This window comes from Arachis hypogaea, chromosome 17 (genome assembly GCF_003086295.3).
Source record: "Arachis hypogaea cultivar Tifrunner chromosome 17, arahy.Tifrunner.gnm2.J5K5, whole genome shotgun sequence".
Lineage (NCBI taxonomy): Eukaryota > Viridiplantae > Streptophyta > Magnoliopsida > Fabales > Fabaceae > Arachis > Arachis hypogaea.
The window spans coordinates 13,228,256-13,251,807 of record NC_092052.1 but is presented as its reverse complement, the minus strand read 5'-3'; the positions used below and the strand labels follow the sequence as shown (position 1 = coordinate 13,251,807).

The following is a 23,552-nucleotide window of genomic DNA, read 5'->3' as shown; positions in this document are numbered from 1 at the left end:
AATAACACAATTTTGTTTTAAAAGAGTCAATACTAATGAATAATATAAAAATGAATAAAATATTTCTACGTTGAGACTTTGCCATACTATTTGTTACTTTAGATTGAATAATAATAATAATAATAATAATAATAATAATAATAATAATAATAATAATAATAATAATAGTCTTTTTAAATTTTGTATATACATGCAATATATTAAAATTCATAATTTTTTTAATAAATTTTAACAAAAATGATATTTTTATAATATTTGAACTAATATTTTAGTGAGCCAAAAGTAAAAATCATGATATAAAGTAAATCACAAAAATATCCAAATTATCAAATTATTAATAAAAGTACCTTTTGAATTTATTAAAAATATTTTTTTAAATATAAAATAGCAAAAATAGTTACAATTTTTATGAGTAGAAAATAATTTTTGTATTTGATAAACTGTTTATATATTTGATATTAAATTTTGTGAAAATATTAACTATTTAAAAGGTGTATGTAAAAATAGAGTAAAATTTAATTTATATATTTTTTAATTTTTTAAAATATTTCGGTCATTTAAAAAAATTAAAAAATATCCATTTACTTTAAAATGGTCAAATTTTAGCCATAAAAATATCTGATAATATTTCGTAAAAAATCACATAAAAATATAATTTTTAATTTTTTTAAAATATATATTTAATAATAAAATATTTTTATTACGTTAAAGTATTTTAAGAATATTGTTATCTAATAAATTGAGAGAGTATTTTTCTTTAATGTTTAGAGATATTTTTATAATTAAATCTCTTTGATTGAAGCCCCCGCCTCCAGTGCGTTAATACGACATGAGAAAAAGCCCTAGGAGGTACTTGTAAGAAAACAAATCTTGACATCACCCTAAAAATATCTAAACCGTCATTTGATCAGATCCAACGGTCAAGATCTCTCTTGTACTCGTTCTTATCGCACACACTCCCCTCCCCACTACGCCTACCTTCTTCTTCTTCATCTCTCTACACTCACTCTACACTCTCCACACTCTTAACAAACTACTACTCATTCTTGTTCCTCTCCTAACATGGACCAACACATTTTCTTCTTCTATCCACATCCTTCACCTTCTCCATTCTGATCTCATTCCAATTACTACCCACAATTCAACACTACCAATAAAGTAACAACTTTTTACCATTGCAACCTTAACTCGCTTAACTCAATTACAGAGACGACATAAAAATTATAACTTTTTATGAATAAAAATTGGGTATACCTTAATCGATTCTAAGCTATTGGTGTACGAAAGCTTTAATCTTTCTGTCTGTTTGATTGTTTCTGTTAGTGCGTGTGTTTCTTTTGAGTTATTTTTGTATCTTGATGGTGAGTGACGGTTACTCGATGATGTCTGACGTGGTGATTCGATCTATGCCGAAGAGTCCTGAATATTTAGGGGTTTTGATGAGGCGGCAGCAAGAAGAGGCCGCAGAGAGGGAGAGGGAGCTAGCAAGGTTGCGGAGTGGTTCAGCGCCGCCCACTGTTGAAGGTTCGCTTGCCTCTGCGGCTGCGGCTGCAGGGTTTGGTGCTGGGGGCGGCGGTGGAGGGAGGTATTTTGGAAGCGAGGAGGAGCTTCGTGCTGATCCGGCCTATGCAAATTATTACTACTCTAGTTCTAATCTGAACCCTCGACTGCCACCACCGCTAGTGTCCAAGGAGGACTGGCGGTTTGCGCAGCGGTTAAAGGGTAATGGTGGGAGGAGAGGTGGTGGTGGTGATGTAGAGGGTGATAGGTCCTTATTCTCGGTGCAGCCTGGTGGGTTTGAGGGGAAGGAGGAGACAGTAATTAAGCCGAGGAATGGTGCAGTGGAGTGGGGCGGCGGAGGTGGCGGCAATGGCCTGATCCGATTGGGACTTGGGAGTAGGCAGAGGAGCATTACTGAACTCCTTCAGGTGAGGATTTACGCCAATTTCTATATCTTGGTTTCCTTGATTGGAATTAGTTTGTTTGTGTTATTTCATGTTTATGTTTTTTGAAAATCCAATTACTGTGATATAAGAGATTCTAATTGAGAACAAATTGCTTTGTCCTTTCATAAGAGAGGGTGCAATGCGAAGAACATTCACATGTATCTTTTTGTTATTGATCATGCATGGACTGCCCCAGGGCTATGTTTGATTGGTTGAGACACAGTTTCGTAGCAATGGCATTTATAAATCATGATATAATTGGTCGTGAAATTTGCTCCTTTAATTGATTTTGGTTGGCTAGCAAGCAAGGATGCTTTAAAAATGTCTGTTGTTTTGGTGCGGAATGTCCACTTAGGTTAATTAACAGATGCTTTAATTGCACCGTTCCATTGGATACTCCAATGTTACAAATGTTGTTTGTATTGTATTTGCATGATTAAGCTGAGAATGAAAGCACTTTTTTCTCCATCTTCCCCTTCAACGATGGATTGGTGCTACTATTGTGGTTTTATTTAAGAGGTGCTGTGATGATTTCATATTCCCCTTAAGAATGTTACCATATGTGTTAGCTGTTTCCTAATTTTATCAATGAATGCTATATCATTGTCTAGTATTGGCACCATATAAAATATCCATTCTTAAATCCTTGTCGTATCTATATTCTTACTTTGTATGCGTGTGTGTGACATCATTTCTAGTACCTGTGCTGTATCCAATGTTTTCACTTTCATTTGAGTATCATAAATGTTGGTCTCCCTCTCATTATCTGCAGTGGTGCGGTTGACTTGTCTATGAATATGGCTTTTAATGAGTTTTGAAGTCCTTCAATTTTTGGCTGACCGGTTTTCAATTTGATTTGAGCTCAATTCTAAGAATGTGCAGATAAATTTTGTTTGGATGCATTTAAAATTTAGAATCTGTGTTTGTAGTCTCTTCACTAATTATTTTTGCAATAAAATGGCATTATTATTTTAATGGTGATCTTGAACTGAAATTTGTGTGTTTTAGTAAATTATGTGCTAATGACATATTATCATTTTACACCGTTTAATATTTTATTTGTCAAAGCAGGATGAGTTAAATAATGCTACATCGGCTTCTAAGCATCCTCAGCGGCTTCCTAGCCGCAATGCGTTTGATGACATTGCTGAAAATTCCGAAACCCATTTTGCCTATCTGCATCAAGAATTGGATGCTTTGCAATCTGGAGGAAATAAGCAAGGCATCTCTGCTTCGCAAAATCATGTTGGTTTAGCATCTCAATCTTATGCTGCTGCCTTAGGAGCCTCGTTGTCAAGGAGCACAACCCCTGATGCTCAACTTCTACCTAGAGCCACTAGTCCTTGCCTTCCACCCATTGGTGATGGTAGGTCCAGCACTGCAGATAAAAGAAGTTCCAACGGTCATAACTCATTTAATGGTGTCTCATCGAGTGCAAATGAGCATGCAGATCTGGTGTCTGCTTTGGCTAGCATGAATATGTCTTCACATGACACAATAGATGATGAGAAGCATCCTAAATCACCAAGGCACAATGAATCAGATTATATTCATAATGTTAAAAAGCACTCGTTCCTAAACAAGCCTGATTCTTTGCGTGAAAGTTTTGGACTGGATTTGAGTAACACTTCAGTATATGCAAATGCAAATGAACAGTTGGAACCTCGTAAGGTTGGTGGAGTATCTGTTAATTCACACCTAAGAGGTCATTCGGCGTCAACTCTTACTAGCAGAGGTACTTCACCTGCCCAATATCAGAATCTTGATGACTTGAATACCTCGTATCCTAATTATGGCATGAGCGGGTATTCTGTTAATCCTCCATCACCATCCATGATGGCGAGCCAGCTCGGTAATGGCAACTTGCCTCCCTTTTTTGAAAATGCTGCAGCAGTGTCTGCACTGGGAGTGAATGCCATGGACTTTAGATCCTTGGGTGGAAGAGGGGCAACTTTAGATCCTTTGTTGCCTGCATCCGAGTTACAGAATGCAAGCAGGTTGGGAAGGCAGGCTGCAGGTAGCACTCATCAGCTGCCTTTGATGGATCCTTTGTATTATCAATATCTGAGAACCGGGGAAGTTGCTGCTGCAGCACAGCTTGCAGCCCTTAATGATTCTGCAATAAATAGGGAGCGCAATGTACTCGAAAAGGCTTATTTAGAATCATTGTTAGCCTCTCAAAAATCACAATTTGCTGTTCCTTACCTAGGCAAATCAGCTAGTTTGAACCACAACTCATATGGAAGTCCATCATATGGTATGGGCATGTCATATCCAGGAAGTCCACTCGCTGGTTCTGTTTTCCCGAACTCCCTCTATGGGTCGGCTAGTCCTATGAGCCAAAGTGAACGGAGTATGCGCTTACCTGGGATGAGGAATGTGGCTGGCGGTTTCATGGGAGCCTGGAATACAGATGCTGTCGGCAACTTGGATGAGAAGTTTGCATCCTCCTTGCTGGATGAATTCAAAAGTAATAAAACCAAATGCTTTGAGCTTTCAGAAATTTCTGGCCATGTTGTTGAGTTCAGGTGGATACTGCCGCTTGTACTATGCTTTGCTACTTGACTTTGAACATTTAGCTAATTCATCTCTCTTGAAACAGTGCTGATCAATATGGAAGCCGTTTTATTCAGCAGAAACTTGAGACAGCCTCAATGGATGAGAAAAATATGGTTTTCCATGAAATCATGCCAGAGGCTTTTGTTCTGATGACTGATGTCTTTGGTAATTATGTGATCCAGAAGGTAATTTCTCATTTTATTTATTTATTTTTTTAACATTTTCACAGGTTACTCTCTTGATTTTGTTTTTTTGTGCTTCTGTATTATTATTATTATTGTTGTTGTTGTTGATCATTTGGGTACCATTTTTTTTTATTAGAACGCAAAATACTCCTAAATGTGTTATATAGATGCCTAACTTGTTCTGATTCATGTTTAGTTTTTTGAGCATGGCACAGCGGCACAAATAAGGGAATTGGCTGACCAAGTTACTGGTAATGTGCTGACCCTAAGTCTTCAAATGTACGGCTGCCGAGTTATCCAAAAGGTCTGCTCATCAATTTATCCAACTTATGATTGGTTTCCTTTACTATATTCCTTGCTTACTTTGATATGTTTTACAATCTCCTACAGTTCTATGCCATGGTTTCAGTTTGTTATGTGCGAAACGGCAAACATTTCATGGGTTCCAATTCTCTTTAATGTTATGGTCTATGTGGAAGGTCATATACATGTCACCCCAACATTTAGGCACAAATTCTTTTTGGAACTGCCTTTGTGTTGCCCTCTTTTGAATGAGAAGCATCGTTTTAGAGAATTTTCATGGCATTCTATAGAAATAACGAACTTAGCTATTTAAATTTTAATCTTATTTGGCATAATGTGTTTGGTAGTTTTTGCAACATTTCATATTTGTATATATGTATGCTTGATGCTTGGATCAATTTGTTTATTTTCATTTGTTCATTGTGTTTGGAATTGATATTTCGATTTGCTACATGTGCTTTGAATGATTAATGCTCTGTGAGTTCTGTGGATTGATGGCAAAGTTAACAATTCGTATTCTGTTTTCCCCCTATAACCTGTGTAGGCTATAGAAGTTGTTGAGGTAGATCAGCAGACTCAAATGGTGGCAGAGCTGGATGGTCATATTATGCGCTGTGTGCGTGATCAAAATGGGAACCATGTCATCCAGAAGTGTATTGAATGCGTACCTGAAAATGCAATCCAATTTATTGTTTCAACATTTTATGACCAAGTTGTGGCATTGTCAACTCATCCATATGGTTGCCGTGTTATTCAGGTCACATATGCATCTTTTGCTTTAGTTTGTTTAATTTATAGCGTCATAGATAGGCGCTGTAATTCTAACCTTGTTAGTGTCACGAGCAGAGAGTCTTGGAATATTGCCATGATCCCAAAACACAGCAGATTATGATGGATGAGATTTTGCAGTCTGTTTGCATGTTAGCACAAGATCAATATGGGAACTATGTTGTACAGGTATGTCGTACTTAACATTTTCGTGTGACCCAATTATGTTGTATTTTCTGCCATGTTTGTTGCATTCACAATTTCACTTGGTTTATTCTCTTAAGTGTTGCTCCAAATGCTTTTGTTATAAATCAATGTTGATGGTATGCAAATATTGAGTCATTTATGAAACAAAACAAGGTAAATCACAGATAGTAGGAGTAAACACTATCCATATTGTGAATTGAGGTCATAATGAAATGCTGAACGTATGGTGGCTCTAGTGAATGTTATTGTTATTTTGCCAAAGTTTTGGTTATTAGAGCATTTGTATTATTCTTTGGAGATGATTTATAATCTCATTTTCTGCCACGAGTTTTCGTTTGGACTTCTTGATTGCCTGTTTATCACTCTCATTTTCTTCAATTGTCGATTGTTTAAATTTTCAGCATGTGCTGGAGCACGGCAAGCCACATGAACGTTCATCTATAATAAAGAAACTAACGGGACAGATAGTGCAAATGAGCCAGCAGAAGTTTGCATCTAATGTTATTGAGAAGTGTCTTACTTTTGGGACACCGACAGAACGCCAAGTCCTTGTGAATGAGATGCTTGGCTCCACCGATGAGAATGAACCCCTTCAGGTTTGTGCTTGATCTGTCTTCCCCATTAATCAGAAACGGAAGCCCTCGTCTTTTGATTTGTTGCATTGTGTTCCTTTACATTGTTCTCGGCTTTTCTTTCTTTCTCTTTTTGTTCTACTTTTTTCATTTGCTCTTCCTATTTAGACAAACAAGTTTCTTTTCTGTAACTGAAGGATGGAATGTAATCAAAATATAGTTGACATAACTTTTGTTTGCTGAAGCAATACATCACGAGTTGTGTTTTTTTTTTTTTAGTTCTTGTCTTGTGCTTGTTATCCTGCTAAACAAGTCTTGGTGATAATACTTGTCTATTTCACTTTTAGCAATAGCATGACTCTTATTTAATACTCAACTGCTTTTGCTTCTGTTATTTTTTTAACACTTCTGCTTTTATATATTTTGATTTTAGGTTATGATGAAGGATCAATTTGCAAATTACGTTGTACAAAAAGTACTAGAAACTTGTGATGACCAGCAACTTGAGCTAATCTTGAATCGAATAAAGGTTCACCTCAATGCTTTGAAGAAATATACCTATGGAAAGCACATTGTCGCCCGCGTAGAGAAATTGGTTGCTGCTGGAGGTAATTTACTCTGCACTTATTTTACATTCAGTTTTTTCCCGTTAACATTTTTTATCAATCATCCCAAATAGCTTTCCTCTTCTATTCATTGAATTCCAATGTAATTAACTGCATTTCTCTCAAATATCTGAGTGTTGCATTGGGAAAATTTTTTTCCATGTTAAGAAAAGTGTGCAAAGTAGATTCCTGGGTTGTACTTTCATCAGTTGACTTTAGTTAAGGAAATGAATTTTGAAGAAGCTATTGACATTTTGTGCAAAAGTGTTTTAGCCCCTATAATTGTGTTATTTGGTTTTGTGATTTTTATCCCTTTTAAGTATGTTTTTGGCCTTTATCACTTAGATTGTGTATTTATTAAAAAATGTTAGGTAACCACTTTTATCTTACATTTGCCTTGCATTTGAGCTAACATTAATAAATTCTCCATTTTTCCAAACTAAAAGTGTGTTGAGCCCCTAAATATTTTCTATATTTATTAATACTAAAGAAGAATTAAAAATATTTGTAATTAAAAGGAAAAAAATTGTAATATCTTAAAGCCTATATGTTATGAAGCCTAATTAACTTTTGCATTTGATTGTTTCAGAGAGGAGAATCAGTGTTCTGACTCTAAATCCTGCACAGGTGGTATAGAAAACCAAGTTTGTGTACAGCTAACTGAGGTTTAATACAGCTCCTACTCTTTTTTTGGTTTGTACTCTTCCTTGTCTGTATGCAAAATATACAGCACAACTAATTTGATGCAATAAATTGTTAGTTGTACTCTTGAAACTGTACATTTATTTGTGTGAGGAGAAGATAGATACCTAGAAATCATGTTTAGCCTCAGGCTAAGCAGAGGGGGTCCAAGTGGTAAATGATGCATGATGGCTTCATGTGGCACAGACACATGTATGGATTAAGTTTTTTTAAAAGTTGTAACTTGTAAAGGGAAGTGTTTGACTTGTACAAATTTTTACTAGTTTATTATGGGATTAACATGTATCCGGGATTTTTTTTTTATGCATGAGGTGTTTACAATGTACTTTTCTGGTCTTATTTGAGAAATGCTAGAGGATTGTCAGAATTTATTTGTTTTATTATTATTTTTTTTGGCTAACATATCGCCATTTAAATTGGAGAGAGTCTATGGTATAGATTGAAATAAATAAGGTTTTGAAAATCGAATCAATTATTGAATCGTTTTATATATTAATTTATCAATTTAGAGGTTTAACAAATTAAATTGTAGTTGAACTAAAATGCTTGAATTATAATATATCAAATTCTAAATAAACAATAAGAATATAACTATATTTTAATTTAAATTTTAAAAATACACAAATTAAAATGTATAACACCAATAAAAGTCATATAATCCTATTTAAGTATACAATCAAACAGTACAACAGTAAAATTAGGTAAATTAATTAATTAATTCAATTAACCATCAAATATACTAAACATTATAATTTAGTGAATTTACAACAAGAAAAAGCTGCTAAATCTAACAATAGGTAACAACAATAACTAATTAACGACTAAGTCTAAAGTCGAAACAAGCGACGAACTCCACTGAAAAAATAGCTGGTCACAAGGAGAGAGTATAGTAGCTAAATATGAAAAAGTATTAGGGTCTATTTATTAGTTTAGTTGGATTTTTTCTCAATAAAAAAAAATACATTTTAATTAATAAAATCACTTGGCTTTCAGTTTGGTCGTTTCATCAAATTTTGTCAGTTTTTTTTTGGTTTCGTCACTGATTTTAAAGCAAACGATTTTGATTAAGAACCAAACTGACTTGGCCAACGATTCTCGATTTAACTAATTGAATTGACCGATTCAGTTCGATTTTAAGAACTATGGAAATAAACATGTCTAGGTAATTAGGCATAGATGTGTGGCTACATTATTTAGTTGCACTTGATGGAAGATTGTTGTTATTTTCAAAAGTGTAGAAAGTGGACCTGCATAATCAGAAAGTGTTATCAGATTTGTCTTTCTTAATTGGAATGAGTGAGGTGTTAATCATATGTGATATTTTTTTGTTGGGCCAGTTATAAAGTGTCTTAGTTTTCGATTCGGCTACTCTCTTCTTTTTGCTTCACATATTGTGGTAAAAAAAAAAAAAAATCATAGAACCCATTTTTTAATTTTTAATTGCATGTTATTATTCTCATATATTACAATTAATTTAATATTAAATTTTTTATGAAGATTTATTTATAATTAATTTGATACCATAATAATAAATAATTTATTAATTTTACTTATAATGTACACGGTAATTTTAAAAGTATTGTTGTCAATAAATAAATATTGTACTATTTATATTTGTAACATAATTATCCTATTAATTAATAAAGTATTAATTGAATAGTATATAATTTTCATATTTGATATATACGAAATTACCTTAGATATTTTCTTGACAAACTAAGTACGTATGTTAACCATCTTGTATGAAAATCTAACATTGAGATGTCTTATTTTAATTTTTAAATAATTATTTTATGCCACACAAAATTATATTTTACCTTAAGATGAAAATTATCTTCTCCAATAACATGATATGAATTAAAGAGAATCACATAAATTAAACAAACCATCAATAATCTCTCCAGGAACAAGGCAAGAACATAAAAAATTAATAATTTTTTCTAGGGAAAGAGTTTCCTTTCTTTTTGGAAGGGGGGAGGGGTTTGACATTAATTTCTTTTTTTTTTCAAATGGATGGTGTAAGAATTTTTTTATTGTTCATTATTATAATTTTTTTTAAAATTCAACATATATTTAATTTTTTATGCATGCTATTTCCAATATATATCTTCACGAAAAAATGAACCAAAATATGACGTCTAAAAATTTTGCTAGAATTTTTCTAAAAGAAGATGATCTGGTGCAACGAAGCGCTAAAAAAGTCAAAACAAGAGAAGATTTTGATTTAAATACTTAAGGAAATATCATGATATTTCATCGGAGGTGGGGGCCTCTTCCCTAGTGAAGACTGCTATCATGTACAAAGAATCCTTGTTATCGATGCCAAGATCTTCTATGCATGAAGATAATGATTCCCTTAATGACATTGATGAGGAATCTCCGAATTCGGAGGACCAATGGTATAGTGATAAAGAGGAGGTTATCAATAAGGAGAAGTCTTTTGATCCATGCCTTCATATTCCTGTTTCCAAAAGAGGAGTTCGACAAATGGTGTAAACCATGGCATGCTGCCCTAATAGTTAAAGTGCTTGGAAAGAGAGTGGGTTTAGGATTCATGGAAAGGTAAGATTAATGCTATCGATATAGATCATGATTATTTTCTTATTTATTTTTCAGAGGAGGAAGATTATTCTGATGCCTTACTTGGAGGATCATGGGTGATTGCTGGGCATTATCTCATTGTTCAAAGATGGAGACCCTTCTTCCTTGAGTCAGAAAAGGTAGTTGAGAAGATAACATCTTGGATCAGAATACAAAACCTTCCTATTGAGCTCTATAGTCATCAATTTCTATCCCGTGTGGGTTCTGCTATTGGTAACATGTTAAAGATAGACCAAACAACCTCTATATTCTCAAGAGGGCGTTTTACAAGAATTTGTGTAGAAATTGATTTAATGAAACAATTAATCCCTAGGATTTCTATCCTCGGAAGCACTCTAAACATCGAGTATGATGAAGGGCTTCACCTAATTTGTTTTTCATGTGGGAAGTATGGACACAAGTTAGAGCTTTGCACAGAAGTACTGCCAGGCACAAACCAACAAAGCCCTGAGGCTAACTCTGGTGAACCGTTGGGAGCCAGTGCACTCGAAAATTCCGCCGCTGATGGTGATCGAAATATTAACAAACATACGGCTTTGTATGCACAACATGAATTTTGCTCCAATCAGGATCCCTAATGTTTTGGGTCGTGGATGATGGTTAGAAACCAAAGAAAGAAAAAACAAGCGACAGAAATCAAGGGATCTAATTATGGGAGAGATTCTCATATCTCTAAGGAAGGAAATAATACGAAAGGAGATAGTGGTAATAAAAAGGACTTGAGATTTGATATCTTAGGCGAGGAAGATATGGGTACGATGCATGCGGATGATTTGCATGAGGATCAACCATTAGAAGAGACCAAGAAGTATGGGCCAACGACATCCCTAACCCAAAAAGCCTTAGATATCCTAACCAAGTACCAAAAAGGGTACTCAAGGCTGGTGTTGGAAAGAACCCACAAAATACTAGGAAGGCCCCAAATTCCAAGAATGGGCCCACTCAACCTAACCAACCCAATAGGGGAGGTAAACTCAAACAGAAGCTTCTCCCCACCCCATCGAACTCTCTCGAAACCACATCATCCTCCTCTCAAGGTAAACGAAAAATAAAGAATTCTGAAGTTGAAGCCATGGAGTTGGCCATCTTAGAGAATATGAGAATCCTGTAGTAGAATGAGCATTGGGAAGCTTTTCTGGCGATGAAAAATTCTAGCTCTAGCTTCGAATTACTCTTAGCCATGGTGAGGCCCCTTTTCTCCTCTCAACCTTTGGAGATCCTTGTAGCAAATTTATCCCTAATCAGGGAGGTTCCGCTAGACAAACCGCCTAACGACAACATAGTTATATCAGTTGAAGACCTTATTGGAAAAAATAATCAAGTCTATGATCAAAGCATAGGGACCACTGGAGGAAATTCCCAAGCTTGATCTTGCTTTCTGGTATGCTAACCCATTTTTACCTTATCTTGTTAATGATGAATGTTATCGCTTGAAATTGTTGTGGTGCAGGTGCTAAAACCTTACCCTCTCTTATTAGAGATATCAAAATAGAGTATGATGTGAATTGTTTAATTCTGATGGAAACTCATATAAGTGGTGACCGTAGTAAGCTGTTCGTGATAAGTTAGGCTTTGATAGCAGCTTTATTGAGGAAATCCTGGGCCGGTCTGGGGGTATATGGTGCATGTGGAATTCTAATATCTGGAAAGTTGATATTTTACAACACCAGAGGCCGTTTATCCATCTAAAGATTGAGAGTAGTAACTTGCCTCCTTAGATGCTCACTGCCATTTATGGGAGCCCTCAAAGGCAGCATCGCAAGACTCTCTAGGATAGCATTCGTATTTTAAATTATGATATCAATCTCCCTTGGTGCTTAATTGGAGACTTTAATGCTCTGCTACATAGTTTAGAAAGAAAAGGAGGATCAATTAATTAGAATCCGGAAGTTTGTATTGATTTTAATAATTATGTTTTGGATTATGGTCTCATTGATATTGATTTTTCAGGATGGCCTTTCACTTGGAAAAGGGGTAACATAGCTGAAAGACTTGATAGAAGTTTGAGTAATATTGATTGGCAAATCTCCTTTCTGGAGGCTAAAATTAAACACATTTCTATGTTCAAATCGGATCACTCTCTACTCTACTTTCAACTTGCGCCATCGCTGGCCCCCAATAAGAGAAGACGCCCCTGTCGTTTTTTAGCCACCTGGCTTACTCATCTGGATTTTGATGCTTTGGTGCGAGTCTTGGGAAAATAACATCACTAAATTTCAACATCTAGAATTCAAATTTTTTTGGTCACATTTTAAGAAAGAAGAACCAGATTATTAGAAGATTTCAAGGGATAGCTTCTAGCCTTAGTACCAATGGGAACCATTTCTTGGAGAAGCTTCAATTTGATCTTTGGAAGGAGTATGAATATATTCTGATACAAGAAGATATTTTATGGTTTCAAAAGTCCCGATGTAAATGGACCGAGTTTGGGATCAGAATACCAAATATTTTCACGAAACAACTATAGCCAGAAAAAGAAGGAACAAAGTTAAAGATCTCCAAAATGATGATGGAAATTGGATCTCAAACAGTACTGATTTGGAAAATATGGCCACGTCTTTTTACTTTACTCTTTATTCTGATAATATTCTTGATTCTTCTCATATTTTAAATAAAGCCTTTCCCGTTATAAATATTGATGAGATGAATTTTTTTGGCTATAGGGTGACACCTTTGGAAACCAAAGGAAGCTATCTTTGACATAGATAGTCTTAAAGCACCTGACAGGGACGGTATTCAGGCTATTTTTTATCAGGGCAAATGGGATTTGGTGGGTCATGACATTTTCCGGTTAGTGGAGAAAAGTTTTTCTAATACTGTCGTGGTTGCTGAGATTAATGATACTCTAATTACCTTAATTCCAAAAGTGGAGGTAGTATCTAATTTAAAACAAATGCGTCCTATCAGTCTTCGCAATGTTTCTTACAAAGTTATTGCAGAGATCCTTGCTAAAAGGCTTAGAAAGGTCATGAAAAAGCTGGTGTTTCTCACTTAGTGCAACTTTGTTTCGAGAAGACATCGCTCGGATAACATCATCATGACTCAAAAGGTCATCCACTCCATGAGAAACAAGAAAGGGGATAAAGGTTGGATGGTGTAAACCCCGATTAAATTAGTAGATAATTAGTCAATAAATTAATTTTTAATAAGGAGGATTAGAAATGTGAATATTATATTAAATTAGGGTAGAGCTCATCGAAACGAGAATTTTGACACTAATTTTGAAGAAAACGGTCCAAGATTGGACCGAAAGTACCGAACCAGTTGAACCGGACCCGAACTGGGCTGTCGGTTCAACCGGACCAGCCCTATTAAATGAACCCAGCTTTGTCTTCTCCCTCATTACTGCAGCAACGAAGCTTTCAGCTTCCGGGGAGAAGAGAAACGAGAAACATTCCCGTAACCCTCACGTTAATTTCCGATCCCCGTAACTTCTCCGTCCGAGCTCCAATCGCCGCACCGTTTGCGGCCACGCGTCCACCGCGTCGAGCTCTACATTTCTACTGGAACAATTTCACTGGTAACTTGTTTAATCACTCTCAGCCCTCTTTTCCCCCAATTTTCGAATTTTAAGTGGGAATATTGAATTTCTTTGATTTCTGATGTTTTAGGATCCAATTAGCTTGAGAGAAACGTTCACTCTTGCTTATGTGAAGCTTGGGTAAGGTGAGGATACGATAATTCTATTTTATTTTCATTAAATTTGAGCTTTGAGTATTAAATTGGGTATATATGTATTAGAAATGTGTATTAGGTTGAAAATAAATAATTGGAGCTTGAAATTGTGAATACTGGAACTTGGAGGAAGCGGATTAGTTGAGTTTTGAGGGGTTGTCTTGGTTTTGAATAAATAGCTTTGGTCGTTACGTGGAAATCGGCTAAGGTATGGTTTAGGTTTCTTGCATTTAATATATAATGTTCTGTGAAAACTTAGGCTAGATGACCATAGGATAAGTTGGAATGCAGGTGTATATTTAATATTTAGTAATTTGTCGATGAATATAATTGGTTGAAGTTTATTGGATAATTAGTTATTAATTTTGGATGGTGAATGTTGTTATGTTAATTTGGAGAGAATTATAGTTGAATGTTATTGTTGATGAACATGGTTGGTTTGGTGCTTGTTGATTAATTAACGATTCGATGAATTATTGATTTGAGGTATTTTGTGTTAAAAGCCTAGGATTTGTGAACTATGACTCTTAGTTGAATTTTGGTTGTTGGATTTGAATATTGTATGAGTTTAATTGTTGATCTGAGGTAGATTTTTTGTGGAGATTGTTATGATAATGAGGAAGGAAATGTTGAATTGAAAAGAATACAGGTTTGGACCCGAACAGGGTGGCAAAGTCCGAGTTTTAGAGGAGATGCTGCCGAAATTTTATAAAAATTAGAGATTAGAGATTTTGTTATATGATTATTTAGAAAGATTTAGATTCAAAGGTTATATGGTTTGATTTTGAGTTATTAAGAAAATGAGCATGTTTTAAGTTTGATTCATTTAGAAAAGAATGACTTATGTTTTGAATTGGAACTATTGATGGACGGAATGGGAGGTGTGATAATGAAGGATAAGGATTGAATATGATTGATGTATGATGATGAATGAAATGCGATTGAGAATGATGTTGATATTGATGAATTATAATTGAATTACTTATATGGCTTATGAATTTGAATAATCTGAGATACGAGATTCCCTGGATTAAGTGCCGTGGCTTGCCACCACGTGTACCAGGTTGAAAACTCGATACTCTGTTGACCCTACGACGTAAGTGTGTGACCGGGCACTATATAAATTCCCGGGAATGTTACCCCCATTGAGTATTATTGATTATTTGAGAAAAAATTATGCATAGACTCTTGGAGATGCACGTCGGGGGACAGTCTAAGTACAATTCAGACTTGTTGGGTTGGCTGGATAACCGACAGATGAGTCTCATCAGCCATAGGACAGGCATGCATCATATGCATATTACTTGAATTACTTGCTTGTGCTCTAATTGGGTGTGCCTATCTGTATTTGCCATGCTAAATGTATATTTGTTATCTGCAGTACTTGTAACCTTCTTGTGTTTGCCTTTGTCTGTTTAGTTGTCTGTGAAAATGCATGATGGAGTTGGAGGTATGGAGGAATGGCAGTATGGGATTTAGATTTAAGGTTAAGTTAAGTTAGGATTAAATATTTTTAGAGAACCACCCTTTATGGCTTCTATTTAATACTTTAAGCTCTATAATCTGAGTGTCGGTGTTCTAGGATTGCCTCTGGTATTCCCAGGACCTTATATATTATGTGTGTGGCACCTTTACCATACTGAGAACCTCCGGTTCTCATTCCATACTATGTTGTTATTTTTCAGATGCAGGTCGAGAGGCATCTCGTTAGGCGTCTGGACTCTTGAAGCGGAGTAGTTACTGGGATATTTTGTTATGCTGTGATGTATATATATGTACTTAGTTTTCTCTCCGCATGACTTATTCTTTTTGATCCTCTTAGAGGTTTATGGAGAGGCAGGATTGTGTATATGTACTTTTGGGTATTGGATATGTATGTATATATATGTGTAAATATTCTCCGGCCAGTCTTGACTTCGCAGGCTGAGTTAGGAGCTTGATATTTTGTATCTTTGGCACTCTATTCCCACTTCTGTTAGCTTATGTTTGATAGTTATGGTTTTCTTAGCACGTAAGTTAACTCGTTCCTTGAGCGTTGCGCCTTTATTGTGCGATTTTTATTTTCCCCTTTTCTTCAAGGCTCCTAGCATATTATAATTCTTCTGCTATTATATGTACTCATTTTATTTTAGAGGTCGTAATACCACACCACATTCGTTTTACGACTTAAGCGTAAAGCTTAGTGTGGTAGGGTGTTACATTATGGTATCAGAGCAGTTCGTTGCTATAGAGCCTGAAAGACGGACTGATTGTGCTTTTGTGTATTCTCTGTATATGTGTTTATGTGCTATTAGGATATCTGATTGATATATGTGGCATAAACGTTTGTGAGCATGCATTTGGAACTTAAAGCATTAGACCTGCGATATTGAGACTGATCAACTTAATATCACTTGTTTGGTGTATATAGGGACCAGATGTCGACTCGCGGACGCGGTCGCAGGCGAGGTAGAGGTAGGACAGGCACCGTTACTCCTGCTCCCATAGGGACTGATCCAGTAGACTTTATGGCTGCCCTGGGAAATATGGCTGCAGCTATGCAGGCAACAGCCGAGGCATTGGGTAATCAGATAAATCAGGGTAATTATGGGAATAATAATGATGAGGATGGTCCTATGACACTTGCCACATTTCTGAAAGTTCGCCCTCCGACTTTTAGGGGAACCTCAAATCCCACTGATGCAGATAACTGGATTCAGGCTATGGAAAGGGCGTTGCAGGCCCAACAGGTTCCTGAAGAGCAATGGGTTGAATTTGGAACTTATCAGCTGCAAGGTGAAGCTCAATATTGGTGGCAGGGAACACGACGTATCCTGCATCCTAATGGTGCTGCGATTCCTTGGGAGGTTTTCCAGACAGAGTTCTATAAGAAATATTTTCCTAATTCAGCCAGAAATACCAAGGAACTTGAATTAATGCAGTTAAAGCAGGGACAGATGACTGTTGCTGAGTATACCAGTAAATTTGAGGAGTTATGTCGCTTTTCTCGTATCTGTCAAGGTGCGCCTGAAGATTTTGCTGAATGGAAATGTATTAAATATGAGGGAGGTCTTCGGAGCGATATTCTGAGCTTCGTTGCCCCAATGGAGATCAGGGTATTTTCTGAATTGGTGAATAAGAGTAGGGTGGCTGAGGATTGTGTGAGGAAGGCGGCAGCAGAGAAAGGGAGTTTGAGGGTGCCTTTTCTGAGGCCTTCAGGGAGGAACTTTGCTCCGAGAGGTAGGAATTTCAAACGTGGAGGTTTTGTTTCGCAGCAGACTCAGGGTCAAGGTAATTACAGAAGGCCGAATACCAATGCTAGTCAAGGAAAAAGGTTTGGGAAGCAGCCACAGCAAGATCTGAATTGTCAGAAGTGCGGAAGGTATCACCCTGGAGTTCCGTGCAGATTCAGACTTGGAGTATGCTATTCTTGTGGACAGCCCGGGCATATGGCTACCAATTGCCCGGAGAAGAAGAAGTATGAGACTGGTAGAGTGCAGCAGCCGGGGAGAGTATACACCACTTCTACCATTGGTGCTGAGGGATCTGAGACACTGATTAGAGGTAATTGTGAAATGGCTGGTAAAATCTTAAATGCTTTATTTGATTCAGGAGCGTCTCATTCATTTATTGCATTTGAAAAGGCCCATGAATTAGGATTGAGAATGGTGGTTCTAGGTTATGATTTGAAAGTATATAATGCTACTCATGAAGCTATGGTGACTAGGATAGAATGTCCACAAGTTCCCTTTCGAGTACAACAGCGTGAATTTGTGCATGATTTGATTTGTTTGCCTATGACTGGTCTTGATCTCATTTTGGGATTGGATTGGTTATTCAAGAATCATGTTTTACTTGATTGTTCTGAAAAGTCAGTACAGTTTATGCCGGAAGGGTCAGAAGCACCGGTTGTGGTGAATAGTTACTATTTGAATTCTATGATAGTAAACTGTTCTGGAACCGAATGTCAGGGTATTATGTTATTAACTGCGAGAGTATCAGGTGATGATCAGAGTTTAGAGCAGATTCCGGTTGTATGTGAATTTTCAGATGTGTTTCCGGATGATATTAATGAATTCCCACCTAACCGAGAGGTTGAATTTACAATTGAGTTAGTACCTGGATCCGGTCCAATTTCAATTACTCCTTATAGGATGTCGCCTTTAGAAATGGCTGAACTGAAGGCTCAGCTGGAAGATCTGTTGGGTAAGCATTTTATCCGACCAAGTGTTTCTCCGTGGGGAGCACCAGTGTTACTGGTAAAGAAGAAGGATGGGAGTATGCGGCTATGTGTCGATTATCGGCAATTGAATAAGATCACTGTGAAGAATAAATATCCGTTGCCTAGAATCGATGATCTAATGGATCAGTTACAGGGTGCTGGTGTGTTTTCTAAGATTGACCTGCGATCCGGATATCATCAGATAAGGGTTAGAGACGAGGATATTCCGAAAACTGCTTTCAGAACCCGTTATGGTCATTATGAGTATACAGTGATGTCTTTCGGGTTAACTAATGCCCCGGCAGTATTTATGGATTATATGAACAGGATTTTTCGACCGTATCTGGACAAGTTTGTTATTGTCTTCATTGATGACATTCTTGTTTATTCTAAGACTGAAGAGGAGCATGCTGATCACTTGCGAACTGTGCTACAAATTCTGAGAGATAGGAAGTTATATGCTAAGTTATCTAAATGTGAGTTTTGGAAGAGTGAAGTGAAGTTTCTCGGCCACGTGGTGAGTAAGCAGGGGATAGCTGTGGATCCTGCTAAGGTGGAAGCAGTGATGAATTGGGAGCGACCAACTTCAGTGACAGAGATCAGGAGTTTTTTAGGTTTGGCGGGGTATTATCGCAGATTCATTAAAGGATTTTCACAGCTCGCCTTACCTTTAACTAAGTTGACTAGGAAGGACACACCTTTTATCTGGACTCCGGAATGTGAAGAGAGTTTCCAGGCATTGAAGCACAAGTTGACTACTGCACCTGTATTGGTATTACCTGAACCAAGTGAACCGTTTGAAGTGTATTGTGATGCATCTCTGAAAGGTTTGGGGTGTGTTCTGATGCAACACCAGAATGTTGTAGCATACGCCTCACGGCAATTAAGGCCGCATGAAATGAACTATCCGACACATGATTTGGAACTTGCTGCTGTTGTGTTTGCTTTAAAGATTTGGAGGCACTATCTCTATGGTGTTAAGTTTCTTGTTTTCTCAGACCATAAGAGTTTGAAGTATCTTTTTGAGCAGAAAGAGTTGAATATGCGTCAGAGGAGGTGGATGGAGCTTCTGAAAGATTATGATTTTGAATTGAATTATCATCCAGGAAAAGCGAACGTTGTGGCGGACGCTTTGAGTCGGAAGTCTTTATATGCAGCTTGGATGATGCTACGGGAGGAAGAGTTACTGAAGGCATTCCAAGGTTTGAATTTGGGAGTTAGAGAAGAATCTGGAATCCTGTGTTTGAGTCAGTTGCAAATTTCAAGTGATTTTAAATCAGAACTTCTGAAGGCTCATCGAGACAGTGAAGCGTTACGTAAGGTATTACCAGCAGTCGAACAGGGGAAACAGTGAAGAGTGTCAGAAGGACAGGATGGTTTGTGGAGGTTTAAGAACCGGATTATTGTGCCAGATATTGGAGACCTGCGACAGAGAATCTTAAAGGAAGCTCATAAGAGCGGGTTTTCAATCCACCCAGGGAGCACTAAAATGTATCAGGATCTGAAAGCGATGTTCTGGTGGCCAGGCATGAAGAATGATGTGGCATTGTATGTATTTAAATGTTTAACGTGTCAGAAGGTTAAGATTGAGCATCAGAGACCATCAGGGACCCTTCAGCCTTTGGAGATTCCACAATGGAAATGGGAGAGTATTGCAATGGATTTTGTGATAGGTTTGCCTAGAACCCGATCTGGTTGTGACGCTATTTGGGTGGTTGTGGATCGACTAACAAAATCAGCTCACTTTCTTCCTATCCGAATAAGTTGCACAATGGAGGAATTAGCTCGAATGTATATCAAAGAGATTGTCAGGTTGCATGGCGTGCCTTCTACCATTATATCTGACAGGGATCCTCGCTTCACATCAAGGTTCTGGGGAGCTTTTCAGCGTGCATTTGGGACTCAGTTAAGCTTGAGTACTGCGTATCACCCTCAGACAAATGGTCAATCAGAGAGAACTATTCAGACCTTGGAGGATATGCTAAGGGCTTGTGTTTTAGACCAGCCGGCGAGCTGGGATCGGTATATGCCATTAGTAGAGTTTGCTTATAATAATAGCTATCATGCGAGCATCAGAATGGCTCCATATGAGGCTCTGTATGGCAGGAAATGTCAGTCTCCATTGTGTTGGTATGAAACTGGAGAAAGGAGTTTATTAGGGCCTGAGATGATAGCTGAAACTACTGAACAGATAAAGAAGATTCGTAGTCGAATGCTTATAGCCCAGAGCCGCCAGAAAAGTTATGCTGATCAGAGGTGAAAGCCTTTGGAATTTGAGGAAGGGGAGCATGTCTTTCTGAAAGTTACACCAACCACTGGCGTGGGAAGAGCTATTAAGACCAAGAAACTGAATCCCCGTTATATTGGACCATTTGAGATTCTGAAGAGAATTGGACCAGTGGCTTATAAAATTGCCTTACCACCGTACCTTTCGAATTTGCACGATGTATTTCATGTATCACAGCTTCGAAAGTATACTCCTAACGCAAGTCATGTTCTGGAACCAGAACCAATCCAAGTAAGAGAAGATCTAACACTTCCGGTAATTCCGGTAAGAATTGATGACACCAGCGTTAAACGATTACGAGGAAGGGAAGTATCATTGGTAAAAGTAGCTTGGAGTCGAGCTGGTATCGAGGAACATACCTGGGAGCTCGAATCAGATATGCGAAAGGACTATCCACATCTCTTTTCAGGTAACTAGATTTGAATTTTGAGGGCAAAATTCTTTGTTAGGTGGGTAGAATGTAAACCCCGATTAAATTAGTAGATAATTAGTCAATAAATTAATTTTTAATAAGGAGGATTAGAAATGTGAATATTATATTAAATTAGGGTAGAGCTCATCGAAACGAAAATTTTGACACTAATTTTGAAGAAAACGGTCCAAGTTTGGATCGAAAGTACCAAACCGGTTGAACCGGACTCGAACCGGGCTGTCGGTTCAACCGGACCAGCCCTATTAAATGAACCCAGCTTTGTCTTCTCCCTCATTACTGCAGCAACGAAGCTTTCAGCTTCCAGGGAGAAGAGAAACGAGAAACATTCCCGTAACCCTCACGTTAATTTCCGATCCCCGTAACTTCTCCGTCCGAGCTCCAATCGCCGCACCGTTTGCGGCCACGTGTCCACCACGTCGAGCTCTACATTTCTACTGGAACAATTTCACTGGTAACTTGTTTAATCACTCTCAGCCCTCTTTTCCCCCAATTTTCAAATTTTAAGTGGGAATATTGAATTTCTTTGATTTCTGATGTTTTAGGATCCATTTAGCTTGAGAGAAACGTTCACTCTTGCTTATGTGAAGCTTGGGTAAGGTGAGGATACAATAATTCTATTTTATTTTCATTAAATTCGAGCTTTGAGTATTAAATTGGGTATATATGTATTAGGAATGTGTATTAGGTTGAAAATAAATAATTGGAGCTTGAAATTGTGAATACTGGAACTTGGAGGAAGCGGATTAGTTGAGTTTTGAGGGGTTGTCTTGGTTTTGAATAAATAGCTTTGGTCGTTACGTGGAAATCGGCTAAGGTATGGTTTAGGTTTCTTGCATTTAATATATAATGTTCTGTGAAAACTTAGGCTAGATGACCATAGGATAAGTTGGAATGCAGGTGTATATTTAATATTTAGTAATTTGTCGATGAATATAATTGGTTGAAGTTTATTGGATAATTAGTTATTAATTTTGGATGGTGAATGTTGTTATGTTAATTTGGAGAGAATTATAGTTGAATGTTATTGTTGATGAACATGGTTGGTTTGGTGCTTGTTGATTAATTAACGATTCGATGAATTATTGATTTGAGGTATTTTGTGTTAAAAGCCTAGGATTTGTGAACTATGACTCTTAGTTGAATTTTGGTTGTTGGATTTGAATATTGTATGAGTTTAATTGTTGATCTGAGGTAGATTTTTTGTGGAGATTGTTATGATAATGAGGAAGGAAATGTTGAATTGAAAAGAATACAGGTTTGGACCCGAACAGGGTGGCAAAGTCCGAGTTTTAGAGGAGATGCTGCTGAAATTTTATAAAAATTAGAGATTAGAGATTTTGTTATATGATTATTTAGAAAGATTTAGATTCAAAGGTTATATGGTTTGATTTTGAGTTATTAAGAAAATGAGCATGTTTTAAGTTTGATTCATTTAGAAAAGAATGACTTATGTTTTGAATTGGAACTATTGATGGACGGAATGGGAGGTGTGATAATGAAGGATAAGGATTGAATATGATTGATGTATGATGATGAATGAAATGCGATTGAGAATGATGTTGATATTGATGAATTATAATTGAATTACTTATATGGCTTATGAATTTGAATAATCTGAGATACGAGATTCCCTGGATTAAGTGCCGTGGCTTGCCACCACGTGTACCAGATTGAAAACTCGATACTCTGTTGACCCTACGACGTAAGTGTGTGACCGGGCACTATATAAATTCCCGAGAATGTTACCCCCATTGAGTATTATTGATTATTTGAGAAAAAACTATGCATAGACTCTTGGAGATGCACGTCGGGGGACAGTCTAAGTACAATTCAGACTTGTCGGGTTGGCTGGATAACCGACAGATGAGCCTCATCAGCCATAGGACAGGCATGCATCATATGCATATTACTTGAATTACTTGCTTGTGCTCTAATTGGGTGTGCCTATCTGTATTTGCCATGCTAAATGTATATTTGTTATCTGCAGTACTTGTAACCTTCTTGTGTTTGCCTTTGTCTGTTTAGTTGTCTATGAAAATGCATGATGGAGTTGGAGGTATGGAGGAATGGCAGTATGGGATTTAGATTTAAGGTTAAGTTAAGTTAGGATTAAATATTTTTAGAGAACCACCCTTTATGGCTTCTGTTTAATACTTTAAGCTCTATAATCTGAGTGTCGGTGTTCTAGGATTGCCTCTGGTATTCCCAGGACCTTATATATTATGTGTGTGGCACCTTTACCATACTGAGAACCTCCGGTTCTCATTCCATACTATGTTGTTATTTTTTAGATGCAGGTCGAGAGGCATCTCGTTAGGCGTCTGGACTCTTGAAGCGGAGTGGTTACTGGGATATTTTGTTATGCTATGATGTATATATATGTACTTAGTTTTCTCTCCGCATGACTTATTCTTTTTGATCCTCTTAGAGGTTTATGGAGAGGCAGGATTGTGTATATGTACTTTTGGGTTTTGGATATGTTTGTATATATGTGTGTAAATATTCTCC

At 36.9% G+C, this 23,552-nt stretch overlaps 1 protein-coding gene across 1 annotated transcript; it reads left to right on the top strand.

The window, feature by feature from the left end:
- The first annotated feature begins 829 nt into the window (after window positions 1-829).
- Window positions 830-8,214, top strand: LOC112766316 (pumilio homolog 2). The gene is made up of 9 exons (XM_025812225.3): window positions 830-1,928; window positions 3,018-4,474; window positions 4,549-4,690; window positions 4,887-4,994; window positions 5,538-5,750; window positions 5,840-5,950; window positions 6,370-6,564; window positions 6,974-7,148; window positions 7,735-8,214. The coding sequence occupies exons 1-9, from the start codon at window positions 1,359-1,361 to the stop codon at window positions 7,779-7,781; spliced, it is 3,018 nt and encodes a 1,005-aa protein (XP_025668010.1). The 5' UTR covers window positions 830-1,358; the 3' UTR covers window positions 7,782-8,214.
- The last annotated feature ends 15,338 nt before the right edge of the window (window positions 8,215-23,552 follow it).